The sequence below is a fragment of the Pelodiscus sinensis genome, chromosome 3 (assembly GCF_052426305.1).
Source record: "Pelodiscus sinensis isolate ZL-2025 chromosome 3, ASM5242630v1, whole genome shotgun sequence".
NCBI lineage: Eukaryota > Metazoa > Chordata > Testudines > Trionychidae > Pelodiscus > Pelodiscus sinensis.
In genome coordinates, this window is record NC_143054.1 from 173,573,692 (window position 1) to 173,599,876 (window position 26,185).

Genomic DNA, 26,185 nt, shown 5'->3' on the forward strand with positions numbered 1-26,185 from the left:
ATGCGCGCGCCACAGCCTGCCCACGCGCGCGCCCTGGCTACTGCCCTGCGCCTCGCGGCGCGGAGTCTCAGCCAGCGGGGCCGCGGGGGAGCGATTTGCCAGGTTTTGCGACGGGCCGTAAAGAGCCAGGGAGCACGGCCGCGCCATGAGGAAGAGGAGGCCCCGGCTGCCGCTGATCGGCGGCCTGAGCAAGAAGCAGAAGCGGCACCTGCGGGAGTTCGGGGAGGAGCACCCGTTCCACGACAGGCGAGTGGGCGCGGCCCGCCCGGGGGCTCCGCTGCAGCCGCGGCCTGAGTGGCGCGTGATGTGACTCGTGGGGCCGCTGCCCCTTTGCAGCCTGAGCTGCCTTGTTCTTCCCCGTGTTCTCCCCCGCCGCGCAGAGCGCGAGTGCCCCCCCCCCCCGGGCTTCTGACGCTGCAGCGGGGGCAGCACCTCGCTGCCGGCCTCCGATTCGCCCCGAGAGAGCAGCGGAGGCTGAAGGAGGCGAGCGGGCCCCTGAAGTAGGAAGTGAGGCGGCGGCGGCGGCGAGAGTTGTAGCGATCGCCCCGAGCTTAGCCCCACCGGCTGCTCCCAACCCTGCGTGCCCTGGGGGGAGGCCTGCGGAGAGTCTGCCTGCAGCCGGGCCCTCGGCTCCCGGGGAGGCTGCTCCCTGCTGGGACAGGCTGGCCGGGGCCGGGGCGCTGGACCAATGCTGCTGGACCAAACTGGAAACCCGGTGTATAATGCAAACCACTTCAAGCCAGGGGTGCTGCAGTGCCGACACCCCCACCCCCCATTTCCAGCATATAGGGGAAGGGGCTGGCTTGAAAAGAGCCAGCCCGGGGAGGCAGGCTGCTCTTACTTTAGAAGGCCACGATGGCGAGTGATAAAAGCAGGTGGCTGGGAGACTCCTACTGTGTCCCTGGTTCTTTGTAACTTTGGATGAGACACTTGACTGGTCTAAACCTTAGTTTCCCCATTACTCATCCACCTTTCCTAAGTGGGTTTAGATCTTTATCTGACAAGCGCCTCTCTATTCAGATACAGTTGTATTAAAGCTCCCCCCTCTGCTGCCTACAGTCCAAATTGAAAGTCAGATGTTTCGTATTTGGCCTTGAGGCAGTGACTTTTTACTGCGTACGAAGTGAGCTACACTGATAGAAACCTGTAACAGGCCCCTTCCTATGTGGGCTGCGCTTTTGAGTGTCCTGCAGCGGTTTAGTGGAACTCCATAGTTGTGGAGACTGCAAACATTCTGACCTCCCTCTGACAATGGCTTAGGCTGACATGGTCAAACTCTGTGTTACTCTACACTCTGGACAAGCCCATTGAGTTAAATCAGGACCTAATTAGATGTGGTAGGTTTAAAACAGAGACACAATTAAACTATTTGCCTACAATCCAAACCTAATGTGTGAGCATCCTGTGCACACCAAGAGGCTTGTTGGGTTTCATTTAATTTTCTCCCCCTCCTCCGGGGGTAACCCTATCCACCCCTGCAGCATTCTGCTTTCTCCACCTGCCACATCATCCTCACTTGTGAAAATTCCAAGTGGGACTTGGCTGATCAGTGTGAATATTATGAAGTGTCACGTGGAGATCACAGGTTTTAGAAACTGGAGATAGCATGTTGAACGGCCAGCTGTGCACCTGAGGGATATGCTGTCAGCTGCAGAGTCCTGAGAAATGGTGCTGAGGACTGTTGTCTCCCCCTAGAGCCACCCTTATCCAAGTTAGAGACTGTTAGAATGAATGAGACTAAGTGGATCTGATTGGTAGCCCATAATAGATCTGTTTTTATGGATCTCTACATGCTGCTACTGTCTCATGAGGGATGAGTACAGTTTGAATGTTTAGTCCAGTTTATGTAGTGTTTGGCTTTCACAAACCCCTGCTGATTCATCTGCCAATTAACTATAAAGAGATCCTTCACTAGTATGGAATTGAATTGCTAGCCAGTGTGTTTTACAACATTTAGCAAGATGCTGCATGTGAGTTTTTTTTCTAGAGGAACAGTACTTCCCTGCTAGTTTACTGATCCTATCGTAGTGCTGTAAATGCTAGTTTGCTCCAGTTAGCTTTTGTTATATGAACTTATTTAGGAGAATAACCATGTAATCAATTGGGGGCTTTATTGTTAATGTTTGTAAGGGAATTTGCCTGTCAGAAGCAGCAAAGCAGAATGCTTGGCTTAGGGATGTGACAGGTTAATCCAGTGGTCCCCAACCTTTTGGGACTGCCGGGGGCGGTGCATGAGCTGCGCCCCCGGGAGCAGCGGCCGTGCATGTTCCAGGCGCCTGGGGCACAAGAATGGCTCGGGCTGGTCACTAGACGGGTGTACATAAATGTCCTGGCAGGCACCATGGTGCCCGCGGGCACCGAGTGGGGACCATGTTAACTGGTAAGCATCACCCTTAATGGGCGATACTTACTGTTTGGTTAATTGGTGGGGCTGGTGTGCATGTGTGCGCACTCCAGCTCAGCTGATTTAACTGTTTAAACAGTTAAATGGGATTTTACATCCCTAGCTTGGTGGTTATAGCTTTTGTGAAAGACGAGTCATTTCATCCTCTGCCAGACTCTGTAACTGCCTTAATTCCTCTCCTTCCCCAGTCAAACTACCATAATAGGGCACTTTCCCTTTCACCAGTCTGATTCATTAAACTGTTATTTTATGTTAACTCAAAGCCAAAATCACCCAGTTGCATTTTATAGGCTCAATGTCCCTCCTCCCTGGCACAGGGCTCTTAACTCCTCAGAGTTTTTTCTTCTACCTCTTTCTATAGATTGCTTTAGTCTTGCCAGACCTTTCTGGCTGGCTGGTATGGAGAACAGATTACCTTCTAGGACCATAGTATCCAACCAGTTCTGAAGCAGTAGCCTCTATAGTGAACTAGTCACATTCAACTGGCCAAATAGCCACATGTGGACACCACAGCTATAAGGAGCTTCTCTGGTCCTTTAAATTATAAGTGTGTGTCTCTTTATCTCTCTTTTACCCTTGTATCAAGGCATCAGTCCACATCTCCCTAGAGCTCTTGGTCACCCACTCTAGGCTATTCTTAGGTCTTTCCTAGCTCTTGGTGTCCCTCTTGAAGATGGCCATTCTTGAAGGGTCATTCTTACAGGAAGCCCTACCTTTGGAGCTATCATTATGTGATGTTTGGCACCTGACCCAAAAAACTCACTTGGGAGGTGGAGTACTAGGCATGGCTATGGTTGAGTCTAGTTCCCCTTAAAGATCTAGCCCATGCTGTAACATTTAGCTTTTTTTCAAAGTTGGCTTTTAATTACACTGAGACTTTTTGGGGGTTCATATTTAGTGTTCCCTTTTCCTCATCCCATCATTTTATTATGTCATATGTGGAAAAATGGTCAGATAATTGAAATTTATTTTTCTTAATTATGTCTTTTCAGGGTTTCTGGAAGAGAAGAAACAACTGAAATTTGTGAGCTGGTAATACACTATTACTATTTTTATAGCCCACTTTGCAATGTTATTGATGGTCATGAAACTAGTGTAAAGCATTAGACAGTATGGAGCTAATTTAGATGCCAAATCTAGATTAAAATTTAGGTAAAAACCTGCTTGTAGAATACTTCCAGTAAAATTAAAAAATCATTAAAAACAGTTTTGTTTGATTTTAAACATTTCTCTGACAGATTTGCAATCCAAACATTTTAGCATTGCCTAGAACAGGAAGTAAAATTGAGTAGAAACTGATGAGTCTCTTTGTCATCAAAACTAAGTGTAAAATGTCTACGTTCTATTGTCACCCAGCAATAATGGTGAAAAGTAAAACTTTAAAATTGAGTGTTAATAAGTATAAAATAAAACTCGAGAGTGTCCCTTGTAACTGTCTTACTCATGGACGTTATAGGGTAGGCAATTTGATTTTCATTCTCCAGTTAAACTATTTTTTCACTGAGTGAAGGGATTTCATTCAAGTTTGTTCCATTGCTCTAGATCTGTAGTGCTTTCATTTTGTTTTGGTCAGGAAAAGGGAATCCTCTCCTCTGTCCCCTTTGAGGTACATGAAGCGGTTTCACAACTTTAGGGTGAAGATTGGATTCTTTTGCTGGTTTGTTTCATCAGCCATAGTTCACATTGTTGCGTACAGTATCTCTGTTGCCTCTCTCTCCAAGATTTCAGGAGCTGAAAAGGAAAATTTACTCTCATGGGGATGCTTGTCAGTGTTCCTACATAGTCATGTGGATTTGTAATGAAGGTTGCAGCGTGAAATTTATTTGCAGTCCTAGCCAAACATTATTACACTGGATCATGCTGTGGTCTGGTATAGCAGATGAGCTAGTATTCTGAATATTGCATAGGTAGTCAAGGTTGGCCTGCTTCCAAGTTCTGTAGTGTCATTATAAGGGACTTTTGCTGACTTAGTCTTTCAGAGATCGAGTTTGCCTCATTGAAAGTCAGATGTTTCGTATTTGGCCTTGAGGCAGTGACTTTTTACTGAGTATGAAGTGAGCTACACTGATAGAAACCTGTAACAGGCCCCTTCCTATGTGGGCTGCGCTTTTGAGTGTCCTGCAGCGGTTTAGTGGAACTCCATAGTTGTGGAGACTGCAAACATTCTGACCTCCCTCTGACAATGGCTTAGGCTGACATGGTCAAACTCTGTGTTACTCTACACTCTGGACAAGCCCATTGAGTTAAATTAGGACCTAATTAGATGTGGTAGGTTTAAAACAGAGACACAATTAAACTATTTGGGTCTGTTCAAGAGCAGAATCATGGAATGCAAAACTTAAAATGGGAGGTGTTGGGCTGGAAACAAACATTAAATGAACATACTGCAGTTTTGTATATGTAGCCACACTATATGTACTAGGCTTTTAGGATACATGCCCATTGACATGTGGAAGGAGTAATATGTATGTTCTGGAACACTGTTTTCACATTCAGCCTGAGAATTCCGATCACTCACATTCAGAAAGTGATGGAGAGAGTGACCCAGAACAGGTCTCAGTGTACCACAAGCTACTGGCCACATTAAAGACAGTTCCAGATGCCAACAATGAAGATGATGATGAAAACGAGTCTGAAGAAGATGGTGAGAGTGATGAGGCAGAGACAGGCAGTGAAGAGTTTCAGGAGGGGGAAGATGTAGATGATTCAGCTGATAAAGAAGATGAGGGTGATGTGCAGGACAAGGAAGAAGAAGGTACTTTTTGTTTGTCTAATGCAGGGATGGGGAACCTTTTTTGGGTCGGGGGCTGCTGATCCACAGAAAAATCAGTCGGGGGCTGCACAGAAGTAAGAAACAAAACAAAAACCCCTCACTGATTGAGACGGAGAAAGACACTCCCCACATTTCCTCTTGCCCTCTAAAGGCCAAAATATTTGAGATGGAAGGAAACCTCCTTCGTCACAAGGAGAGTCTCATTTCCAAGGTTGAGTAGCAAAGAATTCTAGTGAAGAGGTGGCAGCTTTACAAAATTGTAGCTATTAAAATGGTATTGTTTGGCAGCTCAAGCACCCATCTGCAAAGATGTTGTTTAAAATAATCTCTAGGGCATCACGTGTGAGGGTCACTGTGAGCCTTTGTTACTGTAAAACACAACCCAGTTTTGTTTTTGGATAGAATATTGAGAAAAATAACCAGTAGCTAAAGTAGGACTTGAAATGTAACCAGCAAGAGTCAGCTGTCCATACAGAGTGACTTTTAGGAGAACATAACTCATTTCTTTCTTCAATAATTCACAGCTAAAGATACAGCAAAGCAGACGCTTGAGCAGGAGCAAGCCAACAGAACAGATACCTCTAGTGACCCAAAACATGGAGCAAGTGAAGAGTTCACTGATGTGAAACTTGAATTTGAATTTAGCTTGGAAACCAATTTCTTGGATGAGGAGACTGGTGATTACAATGCAGATGAGAGAGAGAAAAACTCTTCTGTCATGGTTTCAGAAGGTAAAATACAGTATTGGTTTGTGTAGTTAGCTGACACTAGTAGGGCTCCTGTAGTTTGACAGTTTACACCTGTTTACAATAGCCACACATGGCAAGACTGCAAATTCCTTAAACATATGATACCTAGCCTTTGAATTCTCACATAACATCCCTGTTATGGGACTTGTAAGTCTGTTATGTCTATGTAAGCTACATTTGAAGTTCACCTGGTAATGTGTATAGAGTCATTGACTGCAGACTTGGGTATCTCTTTATTCCCCGGTTAACAGTGACATGATTGGGACTGCTGGTAGGAGAGAGCAGAATGTTGAATTTACCCACACGAAGGCCATGCAGGTAATGCAAACAAAGACTGAATTTTGAGAATGTAGATGCCATCTGTACTCAACTCCTGCATTTCAAGAAACAATGGCTGAGATTCTTACTGCTGCTGTGGCCCCTTTAATGCCAAGAAAAAGGGCTGGAGAGGGCTTTAGGCATTTTACATCAGTGTGTAGCTAGAGGGTTCACTTGGCACTAGAACAGGCATAAGGTGGACTTCTGAGCATCCCCTCAGAAGCCCTTATGTAACATGCAAGCCAGGAGCATACTCTGTAGATTTTGGGCAATGATCCAGCCCAAGGAAGTTGCTGTAATGCAGACATGCTGTTTGCACCGTCTAAGTAATGACCGGCTTGAAGACGCCAAAGGCTGTGCGTTCTGTGCTGTGCTTGTTAGCAGTGAAGCTGAGAATCTTCCTCTAAATGTTAAATCAAACGGAGATGTGGAACCTAAACTCCTGTGTTTGAATCACAATACCATGTGCAGTGAAAAAGTACCATACCACACATGGGCACTTGCAGAATTTCTGTGCCTGTTTTATGCTGTATGGTTTTGCTATTAGATGGGATAATTTGAGAGAAATTATATTTGCAGCATCCCTGGTGACACTGGCTTGTCTCCTTACAATGGCAGTTGATATTAAATCTGGGTTGGAATTTGCTAAATTGCTAAAGTAGGATGGAAGCATCAAAGAGCCAGGTGATGAGAGTAACTGTTCATTCTTGTTATCCTGGGAATATTGCTTCTGTTGTGGGCATTGCATTTTAATAGGAACTACCAGTTTTTCAAATACATACTTGGCCATCACAGTGTCATTGTTCAGCTGATAAACGATGTTTCTTTGTGAAATTGTGGACTGCAAGTTGCTTCTCTAACCTGTGGTAGAAAGGGAAACCAAGTCTTGTAGAACAATAGATGGGGTACATCAGTCCGGGAACAAACTTCTGTTCTGTCCTTAGCACCATTTTCAGGAAGTCACTGCGGGATATCAGGCCCCTTCCGTGGCCAGCCAATACTGGAACCAGAATAAACTGTAACAAATCAGGGATGCTCTTATCTTTACAGTAGTATTCTCTTCAGTGACATTGATGGGATGATATGCATAGTATTTCCACAGTTTAGAAAACCCCATGAATTCTGAGCACAAAATAACCTCAACTCATTAGCATTAGGATTCTCTACTGAATATTTTTACTTATGAAATGAGCAATACCATGTGATGCAATTATTATCCGAGCCTGATTTTCAAAAAGCTGTATCTATGAATGTGCAGGCTGTTGTGTACGGACTGCTACCTGATCAGCTTGTGCAATTAACTTGCTTAACTTAATTGAAAATCAGACCTTTAAAGATCTCAGAAGTTCTTTAGGATGGTAGGAGAGATTAGATCAATCAGAGTATTCACTATCTTTTACGGAAATGAAATTTTTTGAAAGCAGGATTTTTTTCAATTGCTTCTCTCCCATAACTAGAACAGTATTGACATAATTGATCAAAAGTACCCTATCCCAGACATGGCTTTCTAGGAAAAAAGAAACTGGCCCATTATTACTATTTTTTCGTATGATGGGAGATGCTAAGTGATGTACAGCAGTACAAAAGCCCAGGTTAGATGGAAAATGACTACACCCTTGGAATGCTGTCCACTAATCTCAGTTGTTATTGTCCCTGTCCACACTTGTTGTGGGGTTGAACCGCCATTGTCTCCAAAGTGGTGCAATTTTAAAATGTTTGTTTATGTGCAGAGTATTTGCTATTCTGTAAAAGTGAAAATGTCTCTTCCCTTCAAACGCTGTAAAATCATTTGCTCTAGCAGTTACGTTACCTGGCTTAAAAATATGTTTGCCTCAATTTGCAAATCTGTTCAGAATGTTTATTCCAGATAGAATAACAACAGCTGCTTGTGTTTTAAACAGATCCATTCAAACAACATATGACCAAAGAACTGGAAGAAAAAGAAATAGAAAACATTTTGTCACATCCTAAAAATACAGTTCAGCTAAAGGTAAGGATGTGCTTGTTTTCTCCATCATGAACTTATACAAGGTGCCTGCATTAAATGAAATTGATTTTTAGCTTGCAAAGTATACAAAAGGATTAATGTTATTCCAAATTCCAGTGTCTGCTCAGAAATAGATTCAGAATATTTTGTATCAGTTGGAACTCTTTTCAACATTCAATCAGACTGAATTGTTGCTGAGATTTTTCTGTTTTGCCTAGTTAAAATTAGGCATGTGAGAGGTTAACTGGTTCCAGTTAACTGGTGGGGACTGGAGGCTGAGGGCAGAAGGCTGCTCCAATTCTGAGGGACCCGCAACGGACAGGTACTACTTTGACCAGTGGGCCCGCATGCATGACAGTCACGGGCTGCTCTAGCTAGGCTGAAAACTTGTGCTTGTCCAGGATTTGAATCTGGGATCTCACACCTAAGACAAGACTCCTCCTCTGCACAATGAGCCACACTTAACAGATCTGCTCTTTGATCTAATTTTTCAAATACAAGCATTTGTCACTAAGGCTACATCTACACTGCAAGGTTTTTTGCGCAAAGCCAGGTGTTTTTGCACAAAAACCCATGGAGCTTCCACACCTCAAATATGCTTTTGTGCAAGTAAATGATCAGTAAAATGGCGGAACAGAGGGCGTTTTTCGGCATAGGTAAACCTCCTTTTACGAGGCATAACTCCTTTTTGTGCTACAGCTATTGTGCGAAAAGGCAAGCGCGGATGCTCCAGAGAAGAAGTGTAGGTGCTCTGATTGCCATTCGCTGAATGGCAATCAGAGCATTCTTGTACAAGAGCATCCATGCAATGTGGATGCTCTCTTGCGCAAAAGCACATCGCTTTTGCGATGTGCTTTGAGGTATGGACGTGCTCTTGTGCAAAAAGTTTTTGCGCAAAAACTCTTGTGCAAAAGGCTTCTTGCACAAGAAGCATGTAGTGTAGACGTAGCCTAAGGGTTCTGTTTCCTGGGTGGGGGTGGAGGAGGGAGTGTTAAAAATGCCCAGCATATGTAACATCTTGGAAAAATTATCCAAGAGGGAACCTGAAGCCATCAACTCTGTTCTCCTAGTAGTTTTAGAAAATCTGGTAATGAATAGGAACCAAAGCTGGATAGATGGAAAATATTTTAGAAAATGAATACAATTTTTTATTCCTTGAATTGCCACAGCATTCAAACTGAGCTAGACACTTTCCAATACAGGTGCAGCCTTTATTGAGAAGGGTGTGTGATCTATTTCAGATTTTAAATTGATGTTTTTTCTCAGTTGTAATCTTACTTAACAATTATCATTAGTTTTGTAATCCTAGTACTGACTCACTATAATGAACTGCATGAGATGCATCTTGATAGTCATTGTCCTAGGACCACTGAATCCTATCATTCATGTCCATGACATTCTGCTTCTAGTGCCATGTTGATTACATCTCCATGAAAGTAGTTTTTTCTCTCTCGAGCAAGCGAGCATCCAGTTATTCAACACCAGCATAGATTAATTTTTAAGTGACTGATTTTTAATCAGCAAGCAAGAAATCTTGATATAAATAATTCAAATTTATTGGCATAATTTGATGCTACTTTTTTCTTGTAGAAAATATATGCAAAACACATTTATTTAAGTAATATAGAGAGTTAACATATCTGAATAGATTTGTAATTTTTACATTTTTAATATGTTAGAAAGTGGCGAATGATAAATTTTTCAGTAGATTAATTTTTATTCGTGATTTGTCAAGCTGCGTTTTGATGGAAATTAGAATGTAGTTTCAAAAATCTATAAAACTGTTTTAAAACTTTTTTAGTAAGCAATTAAAATTACCTTAATTTTTTGTATGCATAATATTTTAAAAAGCAAGTGTATTAAAACATATTTTGCATTCAAAACTAACTGATTTAGTAAATAAAAGAAGCATATCTGTAGCTAATGAGTTGCACTGATTGTTTCTGGTCAGCATGCCCTTTACATCTTTGAAATTAATAGATATCCACTCACACCTCGTTGTTGTACTCATATCCTGCTTTTTCTAGTTGAATGAACTGAAATAAAGAAAATATTCTCTCTGCACTTGCAGAAGAGGCTATTACAGTCAAAAGTTGGGCTCAGCATTTTGTCAAACTGTTGTTCAGGTACTTATGATCAGTGCAACGGTCTTATTTTCTTTTAAACTGTGGGAACAACAATGTACTGCTTGAATGTTATTTTTCTTTAAATTATTTTAATAGATTGTAGTATAGTATATTTAGGTTGTAAAATGAATGGTCATAATTTTAAAGAAGTTTCTTAGAGAGAGAAATAATTTGCATTAAAATACAATAGCCTTCTTTCTTTATCATTTATTTTTATCCATATGTTGTGTTGTCTTACTGTTACTCAGGCTGGAATCTGATATTTAATCAGAATCTTATGGAAAGCCATGATTTTCTTGTTAAAGATGGGCATAGATACAGATATAGAGCAAGTATAAATTGATGAATGATGCACATTGGTAAATTGTGTTCAAGTGAGACTAAAGGAGGTTAAATTGGTGCAACTTATGTGGTGAAAGGCTAGAAGATGCTAACATCTTATTTAACTTGTACCTTCTAGTTACTTCCCCAACTGCACTCATCACTTCTGGTCTTTCAGAATGTAAATCACCCTAGATTATGCTTCCTGGTTAAACTCTCTAAAACACAGCAACTAACATGTAATTTACATCGCCTCTGAACTTGTTCCTTGATTTTAAAAAAGTGCATACATGAATAATTTACCAAGAAACTAAATGATATGTCTATACTATGGAGACTCTATGAGCATTGCAATGCTCTTCTAGCCCTGTGGTATACATGCAGCTTACACTGACAGAAGTTGTCCTGCAAATGTAGCAAACAGTGGGGGTTTTGTTGGCAGCTACATTGGTCAGAGGTGTGAGTTTTTCATGGTCCCCATCTGAAGTACCTTTTTTCAATAAAACCTTTTAATGTAGACCAAGCCCCAGAGACCGTGCATATGGAAGGAAGAATGGTTTTTAATTTGTATAAAATTTGAGAGATTAGTGTTTCATGTATGTTGTTAAAATAACTGCTATAGCAATGCATATTTTTGGTTGTGTGGAGCTAATGTTGGATTTTTCTTTTTCTTTTCCAGTGGCCAACGCTAGGCCAGTTAGTTTTTTCTTCTGCACTACAGCAGTCAGAAACTTTTAAGCCATGTAAAGAAGCTGGTTTGAAACGGCTTCATCTTCATAAGACTTTAGAATCTACCTGGCCAGAAGTGAATCGCCAGTTCTTATCCACACGGACTAAACAGAGCAGTCACCCATTTACCCTGTTGCAAAAAGAACTCTTTTATATTATGAATTGCTACAGGGACTTGTTCTATCCAGAAAGAACTGCCTTGGGGAATGGGGAAGAAGTCCGTCATACTTACTGTCTTCATGCAGTGAATCATGTCCTGAAGGCAAATGCCCAGGTCCTGAGCAATAATGCCAAACGAAGAGATCACAAGTCAACAGTTGAGAGTGATGACTTGAGGGACCAAGGACTCACTAGACCTAAGGTGGGAGGACTGCATTAGCTTAATCTTTTCTGGGGTAATTGATTCTGCCATGCAAATGTTATAATTGTTTATCCTGGGCTCTTCCTGTAGCTCATCATATCTTGTGACATGTTTTCAATTTTTGTCCTTCCACACTGGCTGATCATGTTGCCTTGAAGCTCTCTGCCAGGGGCAAAGGTAAAGTGTCTCGGAGAAGGGCTAACTTTAGTTTGCACGTTTTGCAGGCAGTCTAATTCAAGGAGACCCCTTTTTTTTTTCTAGAGCCATGACAGATTGATGTGTGTCTCCTTCCTTGTTCTTATTCCATTGCTGTTCTTATTCCATTCCACAGCCTCCATATCTCCCTTTAAAACTTATATTGTTTGTGCTTTTAGAGATCAACATCTATACATACTGCCCCAGATAATCACTGGCTGCTCTTAGGCCCAGGGGATATGGTTCTGTATAGTCACTAATCTTCAGCTAAATAATTAGGAGTTCCTACTCCCTTTCCCCTGTTTCGCAAGCACTACTGTTGTTACAGGTAACGCTTTGCTTCAGACGGAATTCCTCTGCTGTTATTACATAATTCTGATGCTGTGTCAATTGAAAACAGCAGGGATCTGTTTGTATTGGCTGTGGGGGATCTGGTCCCATCAGGTTCCAGTGAGGCCACTTTTTCCGTTTCACTGGTGATGAGGCCCAGATTAGAGCTGTCCTGCTATTAAATTATGCTCTTGATAGAGAGCCTGGCATGAAGCCACCATAAACTGATTAGACAGCTGGATTCAGTTTGCACGTATTCGTCACTGGAAGTGTCAATGGCCTTGTTTAATAGTTCCAGTGTTGGCTTGTTGCAGTATGTTGTGGACAAATCACCTTTTAAAAATATCCTGTTTGGGCTTTTTTCTTCTATCTATTTATTTAGAGTATTTGGTTCTAGTAAAAGTTAAGGCACAAACTTAGAGCCAACAGAGTGCCAAGTCCAAGGAGCTGCATAGATACTGCTCCAGCCATTTGGCTGGATAACCTGTGTACAGGCCTTTGTTAGCTTATGGCTTGAGAACAGGAAGATCTGCAGAATAGCACATTCTTTGGTGCCCGTGCCCATGCCCATGTCCATGCCCTGCATACTAATGACCCGAGTGCCCTCTGCAGAGCTGAGCACCAGACTATAACTTGGGGTAAACACCTGGGCATCCATTGTACAGTAGAGCTTCACAGGTTCCACTTCCAAGGGTTTCTCTTTCCCCACAGAAAAGGGGGCTAACTGGACTCCTTATTGCATTTCCTGCTCTGAGTCACTTACAGCTGATTTTGTTATAAGGTGTTTGGAAGCTGTCATCTAGGGCCTGTTTTAGTGGAAGTGCATTTTGAAGAACATCACTGAGCCAACTTCAGGATCGAAACGTATCTGTTGAGTCAGTCTTCTCTTGCAGGCACAACCCTCTAGCTTGGAATGTATTGGCAAGGGCTCCGTATGTATTTCCTTTAATTGCTGGGAAATGGCCAAATTGCACAGTAAAGGGCACTGTGTGTAATAATAAAATTCAGCCATCTATGTATTTTTTTTTTTTTTGTGCTCAAGAGAAGGCCTCCTTACTCAAGGACGTTGTGTGTGTGGTGTTGTTTTTTTTTTTTTTTTTTAAATAAGTCTCTTGGTCCATACAGGTGCTGATAGTAGTGCCTTTCCGTGAATCTGCTTTACGGGTGGTGCAGATTTTCATCAGCCTCCTCGAGTCAGGGAGTAAAAAAAAAATAGATGTAAGTAACAAAAAGCGCTTCAAAGGGGAGTTTGGTTCTGATCCAACCGACAGACCTCCTAACCTGAAAAGACCTGAAGATTATGAAGCTGTGTTTGCAGGCAACATCGATGACCATTTCAGGATAGGTAATAAAATAATTTAATCAATATTTTAGCTCAAAAAATTAAACGGTGATATGCTTTTCCTAAGCAACTTAGGATTTCTCTTGACTTCGAACAAAAATTAGATTCCTAAGTGTTTAAGTCACTTTTAAAAATGTGGTTTAATTGTTTTTGAAAAATTGATTCTTGGTCAAGGGTGACTTTTGTTTGGTTGATTTTGGTGAAAAGTTTTTCTGCTTCTTGAGTCAGATCAAGTTTAATATACTTTAGAACCTAGTTTCTTCTGTTTAAAGCAGTTTGTTTTCACTGATGTTATTAATCAGTAATGGCTTGAGGAAAAAATAGCAATTCTGTAATGAGAAAAGCAATTTTTTACTGTATTGAATCAGATTTCCAGCAGCATTTTCATGCATGTAAAGGGTTGGGAAATGATGTGAATAGTGGTTGAGCAGAAAATGTCAAGACTGTTTAATAAACTGAAATTCCATGCTGATTTGGAAGCTTAGTATGCATAGAATTAGCTTGATGTCACAATGAACAACTACTTACCCGAACTCATCTGGACAGATTAAAAAAAAGGCTCTTAAAATTATTGTCCTTTGAAAGATAAATTGGCATTCAAAGATATTTGATAATGTTGTGGAAATGCAAACTGTTGCCTCCAACCATCAGGAAATAGTTGTCCTCTACTGAGGCTACGTCTAATCGCGTTCTGGCGCTGTTTCGAACAAGCGCCATTTGGAAACTGAAACTGCGGTTTAGATGCAGTTTTTCCGACAACAGGGTGATTGTATAGGATCTTTTAAAAAATTGCCCTGTTGTCAGAAAAGCCAGGTCTAAACTGCGGTTTGTTTCGAAATGGCGCTTGTTCAAAACAGTGCTAGAACATGATTATGTAAATGAAGTACGGGATATTTAAATTCCCGCTTCATTTGCACCTTCAAAACGTCTAATTTACATCTCTCTGCCGACAGAGGGGTGTAGTTTAGACACGGCCTGAGAGTTGCACTGCTTTCTACTGCCAAATCACTTTCTTCAGCATCCCATCCCATGCAAAAACTTGTCTCATTCACTTATGATCTGTGAAAAAATGCATATCTGAATAGAGGAAATCGTCATCTGTCATCTTGCAGCAGCATTAAGATGGCATCCATTGCCATTTGTGTAGGCACTAAAATCCTTTTTAGTATGAAGTAGAGTGCATTTTAAACTCTGCTAGTTTGTTGTTTTTTAAAAAGTCAAGGTTTTTATTACATTAAATTGCAACTCTCTCTTGTGTTTTTATGCCCAGTGGTAGCTTATTTCATTGACTTAACTTCCAGCAAGAACTTTTTAAATACAAATAATTTTAATTCAAACACACATAGAATGAAACCCTGGCCTGTTGAAGTCAGTGGGAGTTTTGCCATTTGTCAGGAATTCTAACCAAAGTGTCTAACTTTGGCACAGAATACTGTGGGCCCAAATATCCATAAGGTAAATGTGATAGGGATAACTAACTCGTTAACTTATTTTTATCCACAAGATATGATGCCTCGGTCATCCCAGAATGTCTGTATATCATGCAGTGTTCATAAAGTTAATCCAGACTGGCATTGATGGAAATGAGAACAGAATGGGTCAGCCTGCCTTTATAAAGGAAAGGAGTACTTTCTGTTGTGTGTTAGTACCACTTTCTCTGGTGGCTCTCGGAATGGTATTAATATATTTTTAATGGTATTGATATCTTCCTCTGTCCAAGGACAATATGATTGCAACAAGATTTAAGGGAGAAGAATATAAACCAGGGGTGGGCAAATACCAGCTTGTGAGCTGGATCCAGTCTGCCAGGGTTAGCTGGTGGCAGGCTTAGGGATGTTAAATTGCGGGTAAGCAGCTAATTGAGTAGTGGCTGGTGGCTCTTAATACATTTAAAAAGCAGACACACAGTGTTTGGAACCAGGCGTGAGCTGGAAATCCTGGCTTGCACTGGTCCCCCGCTATGCCTTTGCCTCTTCTGCCACCCAGAGATGGTACTGGGGGGAACCAGTTTTTAAGCAGGTTCCCTCCAGCACAAGCTTCTTCTTCCCCTCCTCCCCCTCACCTCTCTGACAGAGGCAGCAAGGGGCGGGGTGGGAAAGCGACTAGTTGAGTCACTACTGCTTTTAGAGGAGTGTACTAGTCGCTTACATCTCTAGGCAGGCCCCCACTGTTATATTTACCGGAGTCTCTGCAGGTACCAACAATCGCAGCTCCTGTTAGCTGTAGATCTTCGTTTCCAGCCAATGGAAGCTGCAGGAAGCAGTGTTCCGGTCTGTGCCGCTTCCTGCCACTCCCATTGGCCAGGAACAGCAATCTGCGGCCAACAGGAGCTGCAATCGCTGGTACCTGCAGAAGGACAGGTAAATATAGCAGTGGCAGCGCACCAGAGACTAATCCCGGCAACCCCCGCTGTTTTATTTCCCACCCGTGGTATAAACTGCGGAGAGGAGAGGGAACTATGGATTCTTTTCATTGCATGACCCTTTGCAGTTTGTGTTGGTGGGTGGAAGGAACACAGTGAACAAGAAGTCAGACACCAAGAAAATTCTGATGTTTGATTTTTATTGGACAGGAGTTGCTATTCTTCAAAAGAGTATGCGATTATATGCGCCATTTTACTCTTCTGATATCATCATTGCCTCTCCCCTTGGTTTGAGGACTATTATTGGAGCAGAAGGGGAGAAAAAGAGAGATTATGATTTCCTTGCATCAATAGAAATTCTTATAATTGATCAAGCAGACGTTTACCTGATGCAGAATTGGGAGCATGTTCTGGTAGGGTTTTTTTCCCACTCAATGTTACTTTATTTGTTTGGCGTTCTCTATGATGTCTAACTAGTGATATATAATTCATCTCTAGCAATAAACTCTGTCAAATTTTTGTTTCTCTCTTTCTCTCTGCCTTCCACTTACATTTCAACTCACAAATGTTTTTTACATGCTAAAAGTAATTTTGTCCTGGAATATCAGATGTATGCTGAAGTCAGCTAGGTGTATGGCACTCCTTAGATGTAAGTACTACTCAGCACTTTTACTTGATAGGTTTCAGTATTTGGCATGTCTGTAGCACATCTTATCCACAGTATTGTGAGGACTTTCACAACTGTTTAAATCTTGGAACAACGCTACGAGAAAGATAATGGATTAGTTCATCCATTTCTGGAAGGCAAAATAGCAGCAGCATGACAGCTTATTGTAACATTACACACCATTTCATGTCAGAAAGAAGAATAGAATATTGTATCTAAATATGCGAGGAATGTGGGAAGGAATTAGCATTCTGCCTGCCTTGGAGTTTGGTTTGTGAGAGTTAACACCCTTCTGGTTGTTGAATTTAGGTAATTCATAAATATTCCTTAAATTATTATTAGGGCCCTACCAAATTCACAGCCAGGCAAAACCCATCATGGACCATGTAATCGGGTCTTTTATGCACTTTTACCCATACTATGCAGTAGGGATGTGAGTGAGTAGTTGAGTACTAGACTGCTCACTTCTCCTCCCCGCCACCGCCTCCTTGCTGCCTCTGTATCAGGGTAGGGGGAACAGGAGCCAGTGCTTGGGCTTAAAAGCTGGTTCCCACCAGCACCATCTCCACGGTGCCACCTGACTCCCCCTCGCTGCTGCCTCTGATAGAAGCAGCAGCGGTTTGTGTTTGGGGGTGGGGGGGTAGGGGAGGCTACCAAAAAGCATCCCTTGTCCGCAGTGGCCTGGGCAGAGGCTGATATTAGGTTGCATTAGGAGGAGCATTGCCAGCAGATCCAGAGATGTGATTATTCCACTTTATTCGGCTCTTGTGAGGCCACATCTGGACTATTGTGTCCAGTTCTGGGCTCCTCACTACAAAAAGGATGTAGATGCATTGGAGAGGGTCCAGTGGAGGGCAACCAAAATGATTAGGGGGCTGGAGCATATGTCCTACGAGGAGAGGCTGAGGGAGTTGGGTCTGTTTAGTCTGCAGAAGCAAAGAGTGAGGGGGGGATTTGATAGCAGCCTTCAGCTTCCTGAAGGGAGGTTCCAAAGAGGCGAGAGAGAGGCTGTTCACAGTAGTGACAGATGGCAGAACAAGGAACAATGGTCTCAAGTTGCGGTGGAAGGAGTCCAGGTTGGATATTAGGAAAAACTATTTCACTTGGAGGGTGGTGAAGTACTGGAATGGGTTACGTAGGGAAGTAGTGGAGTCTCTATCCCTAGAGATTTTTAAGTCTCGGCTTGACAAAGCCCTGGCTGGGTTGATTTAGTTGGGATTGGTCCTGCCTAGGGCAGGGGGCTGGACTTGATGACCTTCTGAGGTCTCTTCCAGCTCTATGGTTCTATGATTCAGTCAGCATGAGCTAGGATGCTCAGGCCCAGCTCATGTTGGCTCCAAGAGCTAATCCCACTGTGGCTCTGCAAAGCGCCTCCTCTTATCGACTAATTGTGTAATTTATACATGATTAGCCAAATACCTGCTCCTTAACATTTTTACTATACAGATTTGACAGGGAAAACCAGCATTTCTAAAATTGAGAGACCTAGCCCAAAAGGGAGTTGCAGGGGTATCACAAGGCGAATCACCCTTACCTCGGCTCTGTGGTTGTAATGTTGGCTGGGTGCCTTTCTCTGAAGGCAGTATGCTACCAGCAGCAGTGCAGAAGTAAGGGTGGAAATACCATACCCATGTTTCCTCTATACTGCTGCTTTCAGAACTGAGAGGCTAGAGATTGATGGCTGCTGACTAAGGGCCTACCTTTGCAGGCAGCAGCGCAAAGGTAAGAGTAGCAACACCATACCATGCCATCCTTACTTCTGTACCGCTGTTGGCGGTAGCTCTGCCTTCAGAGCTTGATTCCTGGCTAGCAGCTGCTGCTCTCAGAGCAATGCTGCAGCCAGAAGCTACACAGAAGGGTAGCAGTGCTGCACACCTCCCACAACGCCTTTTTGTGTCAAGACTCCTACAATTATCACACCATAAAATTTCAGATCAAAGAGCTAAAATAATTAAATTTTACCATTTAAAAAAAATCCTATGACTGAAATTGACCCCAAAAAATGGAGTGTGAATTTGGTAGGGCCCTAATTTATTTGAAACGTTGCGTTTGTATCTTTCAGGAAAAAATACATTGCTCAGTCTATTAAAAGAAAGCAAATTTCAGTGCCTGAAACACCCTAGTAAGGTGCCCAGGTATCAATTCCTAAGAATTAAGAAGCACCGTTAACACTTTCTGCTTTCAGAAGTGAGCTAGGAGAGTGTCTTTTCCAAGTAATGTGTCTGGGAGGGGGAGGGGGGGAGCACAAAACTTGAGTATTAACAAGAGTGCATTCATTGATACCAATCCAGTAGTTTCTCTGGGTGAAATTCACTGCTGTGGCATTTAAGCCCGGTACTGCCTTCTCTGCACAGGGATGGATGAATTTACCATCTATGCTCATAACTATCATTGAGTGCTATGGGGATTCCAGTTGGGCTTCACTGATTAAGCCAAGGCCCTAGAATTTCTGGAACTGACCCCCAAGTTGTTGAAAGTAACTACTCTTATCACATGGGGAATGAATCAGAAGCCAGGACCAAATCCAGAATGAAAGCTACTGCACTTTAAACATCTAAAATCTGAAGTGCTAATGAAATTATTAGGTCCTGTAGAGAAAAATCTAGACAATAACTGTTCCTCTGAGTGAACAGGATCCAGAAAGCTGTGTTTTTGGAGGCTGCTAGTCTTTATGCTGTAGGCTGACTAATCCATTTTCACTAACTTTTATAGTACAGTTAACTTACTTGCAAAGTGTGCGTTCATGGTATAAAATTACATACATCTGTTTCTCTCTGTTTAAAGCACCTGATGAACCACATCAACCTGCTGCCTTTGGAGTCCCACGGTGTAGATTTTTCTCATGTGCGCATGCTGAATCTGAATAACTGGTCAAAGTATTATCGTCAAACTCTACTGTTTAGTGCGCTTCAAGATCCCCAGATTAACTCTATCTTCAATAAGCACTGCTTCAATTACAAAGGGCAGGTGAGTTCACAGATAGGTCTTAGATTTTGGAGGTAATGGAATAACCGGATCAGTCAGCTGCTTCCTATGTGCTCTTTTGTGGTCGGAGTGACTTTCTTGTGCCCTGCCTCAGTTTCCCCTCTTCATTCCTTAATAATTCTTTCCACCCCCTCTCCTATAAAAAAAGAAAGCTTTAATGAGTCTGATGATAAAACCAAAAAGGGGCCGTTAAGAGAAAGTTCAAAATAAACACAAGGCTTCTTCTTCATCTTAAGCTGGGCCCAGCCTCTCGTCGTGAGGTACTGCTTCTCACTATTCCCTGAGACCCTGGAGATAACATACGACCAGTTGTACTGCCTGTGTCTTCTCTCCAAAAGGAAAGCTAAATCTCCAGCTGGGCCTTCTCCACAACCACAGCTCCCTCCCTTATGGACCACTGCAAGAGATTCTCATCCTGCAGCTTCACTCTGCAGACTGACCCCTTTGGCTATCAACAGGCCTCTGTCTTTCTGGCCCCCTCATTGGCCAGGCCCTGGAGACCAGCTTCAGTCACATGGCTATCGATCAGATGATTGTTCATTTTCTTAACTATGGAGGCAAATAAGCTGCCATCACAGTGGGCTGAGAGCTGTCTCCCTTTAGAAGGGCCACTCGCTCTGTAACAAAATACCATATTCATCTTCAACATGAAGAAACAGCAATAGAAATTCTTATTGTTTGTGCATGTGCTAAAAGTTCATATAACCCACATCAGCTTTTAACCAACAGTACCAACCTGCACTAAGAACTATCTCCAGTGGCAAACCAGTGCTTTAAGCAACCTCTCTTCCCCAGAGATTCCATTGTAATTTGAATTATTTTGTTTATTGTGGCAGTACTTAAGAGCCAGACAAGAAGGGAGTCCCATTGTGCTAGGTACTGTGCAAACACAAAAGGACTCCTGATATAATAATTTCAGGTCAAATTTTAAAGATCGATTTTGTATTGAATCTTTTAAACCTTGCTACTGGAGGTTTCTGGGGGGTTGTTTCAATCGAGTTTTTGTTTACACGGTACATTCTCTTTAGCTTGCTTTCAAGCCAAATACTGCAGCATTGTACTCATCCATGAGAACCATAAAGTGAAAATGACTACTCAGTTTTCTTTATCAAAGATGAGCAAAAGGCATACAGGAAACAGTGAGTTACTTTCCACTCGCATATCTCCCTAGACCTCATGTCATGCATAGTTACTCAGATACTGTGTAGAAGTAGTGCAGCCACTAGTTCTGTAATGACTTGTTCCTTCAGGCAACAAATGAGGCTGTTTTGAACATGTCATCCACTGAAAACTGATTAGAACGTGAAGGCTTCTTGAACACCATGTATGTTTCACCACTTCTCTGTTTGACTTGCCTCCCGCAGGTCGCTGTTAGGAACGTACCCTTGATTGGTTCCATCAGCCGTGTTGTGGTACAGCTTCCTCATGTCTTCCGAAGGCTGGAAGCTGAAAGTTCTATTTCTGTCATAGATGCAAGGTAATCTGTCACCCAAGCCATTCTGCTATTCCCCAGGCCTGCAGTTTCAAATACTGTGCTTAGAACATAGTGCACTCTATACACAGGGCTGGTGTGCCTCAAAAAAATAGTAGTGTGCACTCTTACTGCTCATCAGATAAGTGTTGGACGCTGCACAGTCAAGTGAATGCACTGGTACTTTCCTGCAAAGCCCCTTTGCCCCGTTCTTGTAAAAGATTACAGTCAACATCATAGATCCCCTTGCACTGATGTAACTTTGCATTGAGACCTTCTCAGGTCTGGAAATCTTGGTCAGTTTAAAGTTTTTCTTGACTGTGACACAGAATAATAAACACATTTGGAGGCTTTGTGGGGTTTATTGCGGGATTAGTGTGGGTCGTTCATGTTTTTATAAGGCTTTGTTTCTTTGACTTTTTAAGAGAGCTCATCTACATGCTGGAAGGATGATTGAGTCAGGATAATATTAATGTGCATTTTCTTAACGCAGGTTTCAGTTCTTCATTGACAAAGTTTTGCCTGAGTATCGTGATGCAATCATGTCACACACACTCATTTATGTTCCATCATATTTTGACTATGTACGTCTTCGAAATTACTTCAAGAAGGAAGAGCTGAATTTTATACACATCTGTGAATACAGCAAAAAATCTGATATCTCCAGAGCAAGACAGTTCTTTCTCAAGGGAGAGAGGCAGTTCTTAATTTTCACAGAACGCTTCCACTTTTACAAAAGGTAAGCCATGGGCTGGATTCTGCTTTGAGATTCACATAGAGAAATTTGAAGGCAAAATCTGATCCCGTAAGAGCATGCTAGCCTTAAGTTAGCAGCTACAGATTGGAGCTGGGTAGTCTGATTCATGAAGCAGTATAACCTCTTTGGGGAAATCTTCAATTGTAGTAAGAGACCCATGAAATAATAGCACCAACAAAAATTGCAGTAATAATATTTAATGTATAGGTCTCAATGCTTGGGGATGGTATATGCTCCCAACTTCCACTGATATGTGCAGGAACACAGCACTACCCAGAATTGGCCTCATAGTACCTTTCATCACAGTCTGCATCTGTGTTGGGATATTTCCTTTCACTGAAAAGGATAATGGAATTTGTTCAATGACAACAGCACTACTAAGAGAGTTTTTAGGGGGCATAAGTTTTCCAGATGAAAATGTTTGTGGAATTTAGTTAGGCAACTGGAAATTACAAATGTGGGATTCTGCTACAAGCCCAGAGGCTGATGTAATGACCTTGCATGATAGATTATGGGATTCCTATTGAGCAGAAGTTATGTGGGGGGCAGATCTTACAGCTGCTCAATGCTCCCCTGTGTTACCTGTGGAAAAGTGTCGCAGCTCAAATCTCCAATCTCCCCGTATAGCAGTATGTAGACTAGCTTAAAAATCTCAGCTTTAAATAAAGATGCGAAAAACCATAAGCTTTATGCCCATAAATTAACCTGAAACACTCACATCTTGCATCCTTTGAATTATACAGCGTCACAGAGCTATCTCATTAAGATCCATCATCTGAGTATAAGGGTCTTGCTAATTTTAGTAATACAGATCAACCCACAGGCTGTGTTGGGCTTTTTGTTGTTGATTTGAGCACATTCTCTCTCTCTCCCTCCCTCCCTCTCGCCTTCATGACCTTTTAGAAAATAGCTTTTCTGGTTAAACCCATATTCTAAGTAACACTTTTGAAATGGTGATACTTAGCATTTCAGGGGACAAAGTGAATGCGGTTGGAGTTAACTTACACAAATATCAGAATTTGGCCCTGCATCTTTAAAGTACAGCTATTAACTTAGTGTCCATGAGTTCCCTGTGTGCCAGAGGTATTTTGAGAAACTAAGGCAGGGAGGTTAAGGATTTGCCCAAAAGAAAATGCAGTTGAAGTCAGAGTTGAGTCCTTAATTAGCTGTGTAACCTTCATAAGTGGACAACAGAAATGAAAAAGGCAAGGAGCCCTGTGGCACCTTATAGACTAACCGAAGTGTTGGAGCATAAGCTTTTGTGGGCAAAGACCCACTTCATTAGATTCATGAAATGAAGTTTCTGAAATCAGATTGCAGAATGCACGATTGTGACACTGGTATTTTCTCTCATTCAGATACCTAATAAAGGGCATCAGAAACCTTATTTTCTATGAGCTGCCAACCTACCCCCATTTCTACAGCGAGGTGTGTAATATGCTGACAGCCATAGCCACTGGAGAGGAAGCTACTTGGACTTGTACTGTTCTCTATTCAAAGTATGATGCTCAGAAGTTGGCTGCCGTGGTAGGTGTAGATCGTGCTGCTCAAATGCTGCAGTCTAAGAAAAATGTGCATCTTTTTGTTACTGGAGAAAATGAATGAACAAAGTCACAGACTGAGACTCTTGTATGGACTTGGATCTTTTCGCCTAACATATACATTGGTGTGGGTTTTTTAAATAATTGTTTGGGGGGAGGAGAAAATATAAAAAATATTTCATTGGAATTTGTTTTACAAGATTAATTTGTATATTTAAATACAGCCACTTAAGCTAGCAAGGAAAGTAAAAGTTGCCATTTAAGCGAAGCAAAAGTGCTGCTGCTGCTCTTGTGTAAGTGAACAAGCTTAGAAAAAATCCTAGACTTCCTTGGCTATCTTACTTCATACTGGAAAATATTTAATAAACCGTTGTGAAGGGGGAAATGCCTTGCCATTAGATGATGGGTACTCCTTTTTCCTCCATTCTGTCTTGGGAAGTTCCCTATGTCCCTTCATTAAAGGTCACTCATGGAGCAGGAAATTCTTCCAGATATTGAGAGTGTGTTCATGCAAGCCATTCTCCACTACTTAAACTCCATGTTGCCCATCATTTGAGGGGATGGGAATAGGCAGAGCCAGTACTGAGCCTGGAAGTCTACTGAGTAATGAAATAGCCCAAGCCCTGCAAACCTGAGTCAGCTGTCATGGACCAGCTGCGGGGTTTTCTTTGCTGTATAGACATGCCCAAGAGTTTCTGAACACCTTGAAATCTGTGATCTCACTCTGTGGTTTGTGGTCCAGCGCCCTTGTTGTCTATGGATAGCTAGGTAGTCATACAGTGCTGCCTCTCTTTGTTTCCAGGAACTGTAATTGAAAGAAGCTAAACAATATCAAATTCTTTCCTAATATTACTTTTCCTGATAAGCATTTGCAGTTGCCGTAGGGATATTATATGATTGTGGATGGAAGGGCTCGTGGTCTGTGATCCAGAGTGGGAAGGAAAATGCGCTAGAGCCATCTAGGGTGTGATCCATGCTGTAATAAAGTTTAAGGAAGTCCTCTTTCTTGATTCTTAATTAAACCATTGCGGCATGTTAATATATTTTAATAAATCTGTTTTGCTCTTGAAATAGTGATCACTGTATGTAAACTGCAGATGTAATGCCTGTAAACAAGTGCTAATTGTGGTTATACTGAACATAATTTCAACTTGTTCCTGTATAAAAATAATTATTATTACAGTATTTGTCAGCTGTTTGGTTGAGATTATCCACTACTATTGTAAGTATGCTTGAAATACCAATTTATCCCTGTAGAAACATAAGTCTATATGGTTGTTTGCTGTTTGTTTTAGTTAGGTTCTACTGTTCTCAGCCTTAGTGCCTAAGTTTTAGGCACACAGAAAATGACAGGAAGAATGTTACAAACCACAAAGCCTCAGCTGGGTACCTAGGGTTCATTTATAAGAAGAGGAAAGAGAGGTGCCTTAGGCCCTGGTCTATACTAGGGAGTTATTTCAAAATTACTCCCCTTATTTTGAAATAACAAGCGGAGCATCCATGCTACCTGGCCAGTTATTTTGAAATAAAGGGCTGGTTATTTCAAAATAATAACTCCTGCTTTCCATGAGGAATAACGCTAATTCTGAAATAGTTATTTCGAAATAGCGGTAGCATGAACACTCTGCTGCTGCTATTTAGAAATAACTATTTCCCAGAATAATTCAAACTAATTACTCCCCAGTGATTCTTGGGGCTCTATATTGAGGTAGCGCATCCACATTAATGGAGCCTGCCTCTGGCTAATTTTGAGGCTTCCCTGTAGTATTTTTGTGATCCACGCATGCTATTGCGGTTTTATTATTTCGGGAGTTTTTTCAAAATAACAAGTAGATCTTGTGTGTTTCAGTCCTATGTGGGGCCGGGGAGGGAGGGATCCTTAGCCTTGGGGGCTGGATCCAGGCAAGCTGGCGGCCAGCCTTAGGTTCCCCACCTCTGCTCCATAGCCTGTTGATTTAGAGCCCTCACCTTAGAGATGTTCAGGTCCCTTCTCTTCCTTTTGGGGGACTTTAAACCGAGGGTTCTCCCTCATGCTGGGTGAATACCCATCCACTAGGCTAAAGGTTAGCAAGGACTCGCTTTTTGTGTGTGTGAATTTGCCTGTGTGATATAAGGTGTTACCGAACACCAATCTTCTGTGGTTTGTGAATCACTTGGGGGGGTGACGGTGGGACCCAGACCCCTGAAATGAAGTAGTTGTATGTATGCCCAGAAGCAAAAATGTAGGCTGCTGTTTAGGTGGCAACCAAGGAGTTGTGTGGATCACAATAATGCCCAAAAATGCGACTGAGGCACCTGAGTCCTTTGGGACTCTCACTCTAAGGGCATTTCTGCAGGGCAAAAGTCGAATTAAGATTTGGAACTTCAGCTACGTGAATTGTATAGCTGAAGCTGAAATAGCTTAATTCAGCTTTAGGCGCGCTGTATGCAGCAGGAAGTAGAAGGAAGAACGCTCTTTCTTCGACTTCACTCACTTCTTGTGAAATGAGGGTCACAGGAGCCGGAGTAAGAAGTCCTCTAGCTTGATATTATTTCAAAATAATGGCTTGCTGTGTGCTCGTGCACTTGGTTATTTCAAAATAACATCAGTTATTCTGAAATAACTCTGCTGTGTAGACATAGCCTAACTGGTTATTGTTTATAGCGCTCTGCCCTTTCACTCAGGAGTTTGAATGCCACTAAAGACTAAGTTCTCTTTCCTTTTTGAACAGTTGATACAGCCTTGTGTAGCCCACATACTTACTGGGTGTGGTTCACTGTCCAAGTC

General features: G+C 42.1%; 1 protein-coding gene across 1 annotated transcript; it reads left to right on the forward strand.

Moving 5' to 3' along the window:
* The first annotated feature begins 71 nt into the window (after positions 1–71).
* On the forward strand, positions 72–24,603 carry UTP25 (UTP25 small subunit processome component). Its single transcript, XM_075925446.2, has 12 exons — positions 72–246; positions 3,397–3,436; positions 4,901–5,159; positions 5,702–5,908; positions 8,146–8,234; positions 11,358–11,768; positions 13,419–13,638; positions 16,208–16,410; positions 19,449–19,631; positions 21,014–21,126; positions 21,614–21,859; positions 23,236–24,603. Exons 1-12 carry the CDS (start codon positions 146–148, stop codon positions 23,480–23,482), a joined length of 2,319 nt encoding a protein of 772 aa, XP_075781561.2. The 5' UTR covers positions 72–145; the 3' UTR covers positions 23,483–24,603.
* Positions 24,604–26,185: the final 1,582 nt, after the last annotated feature.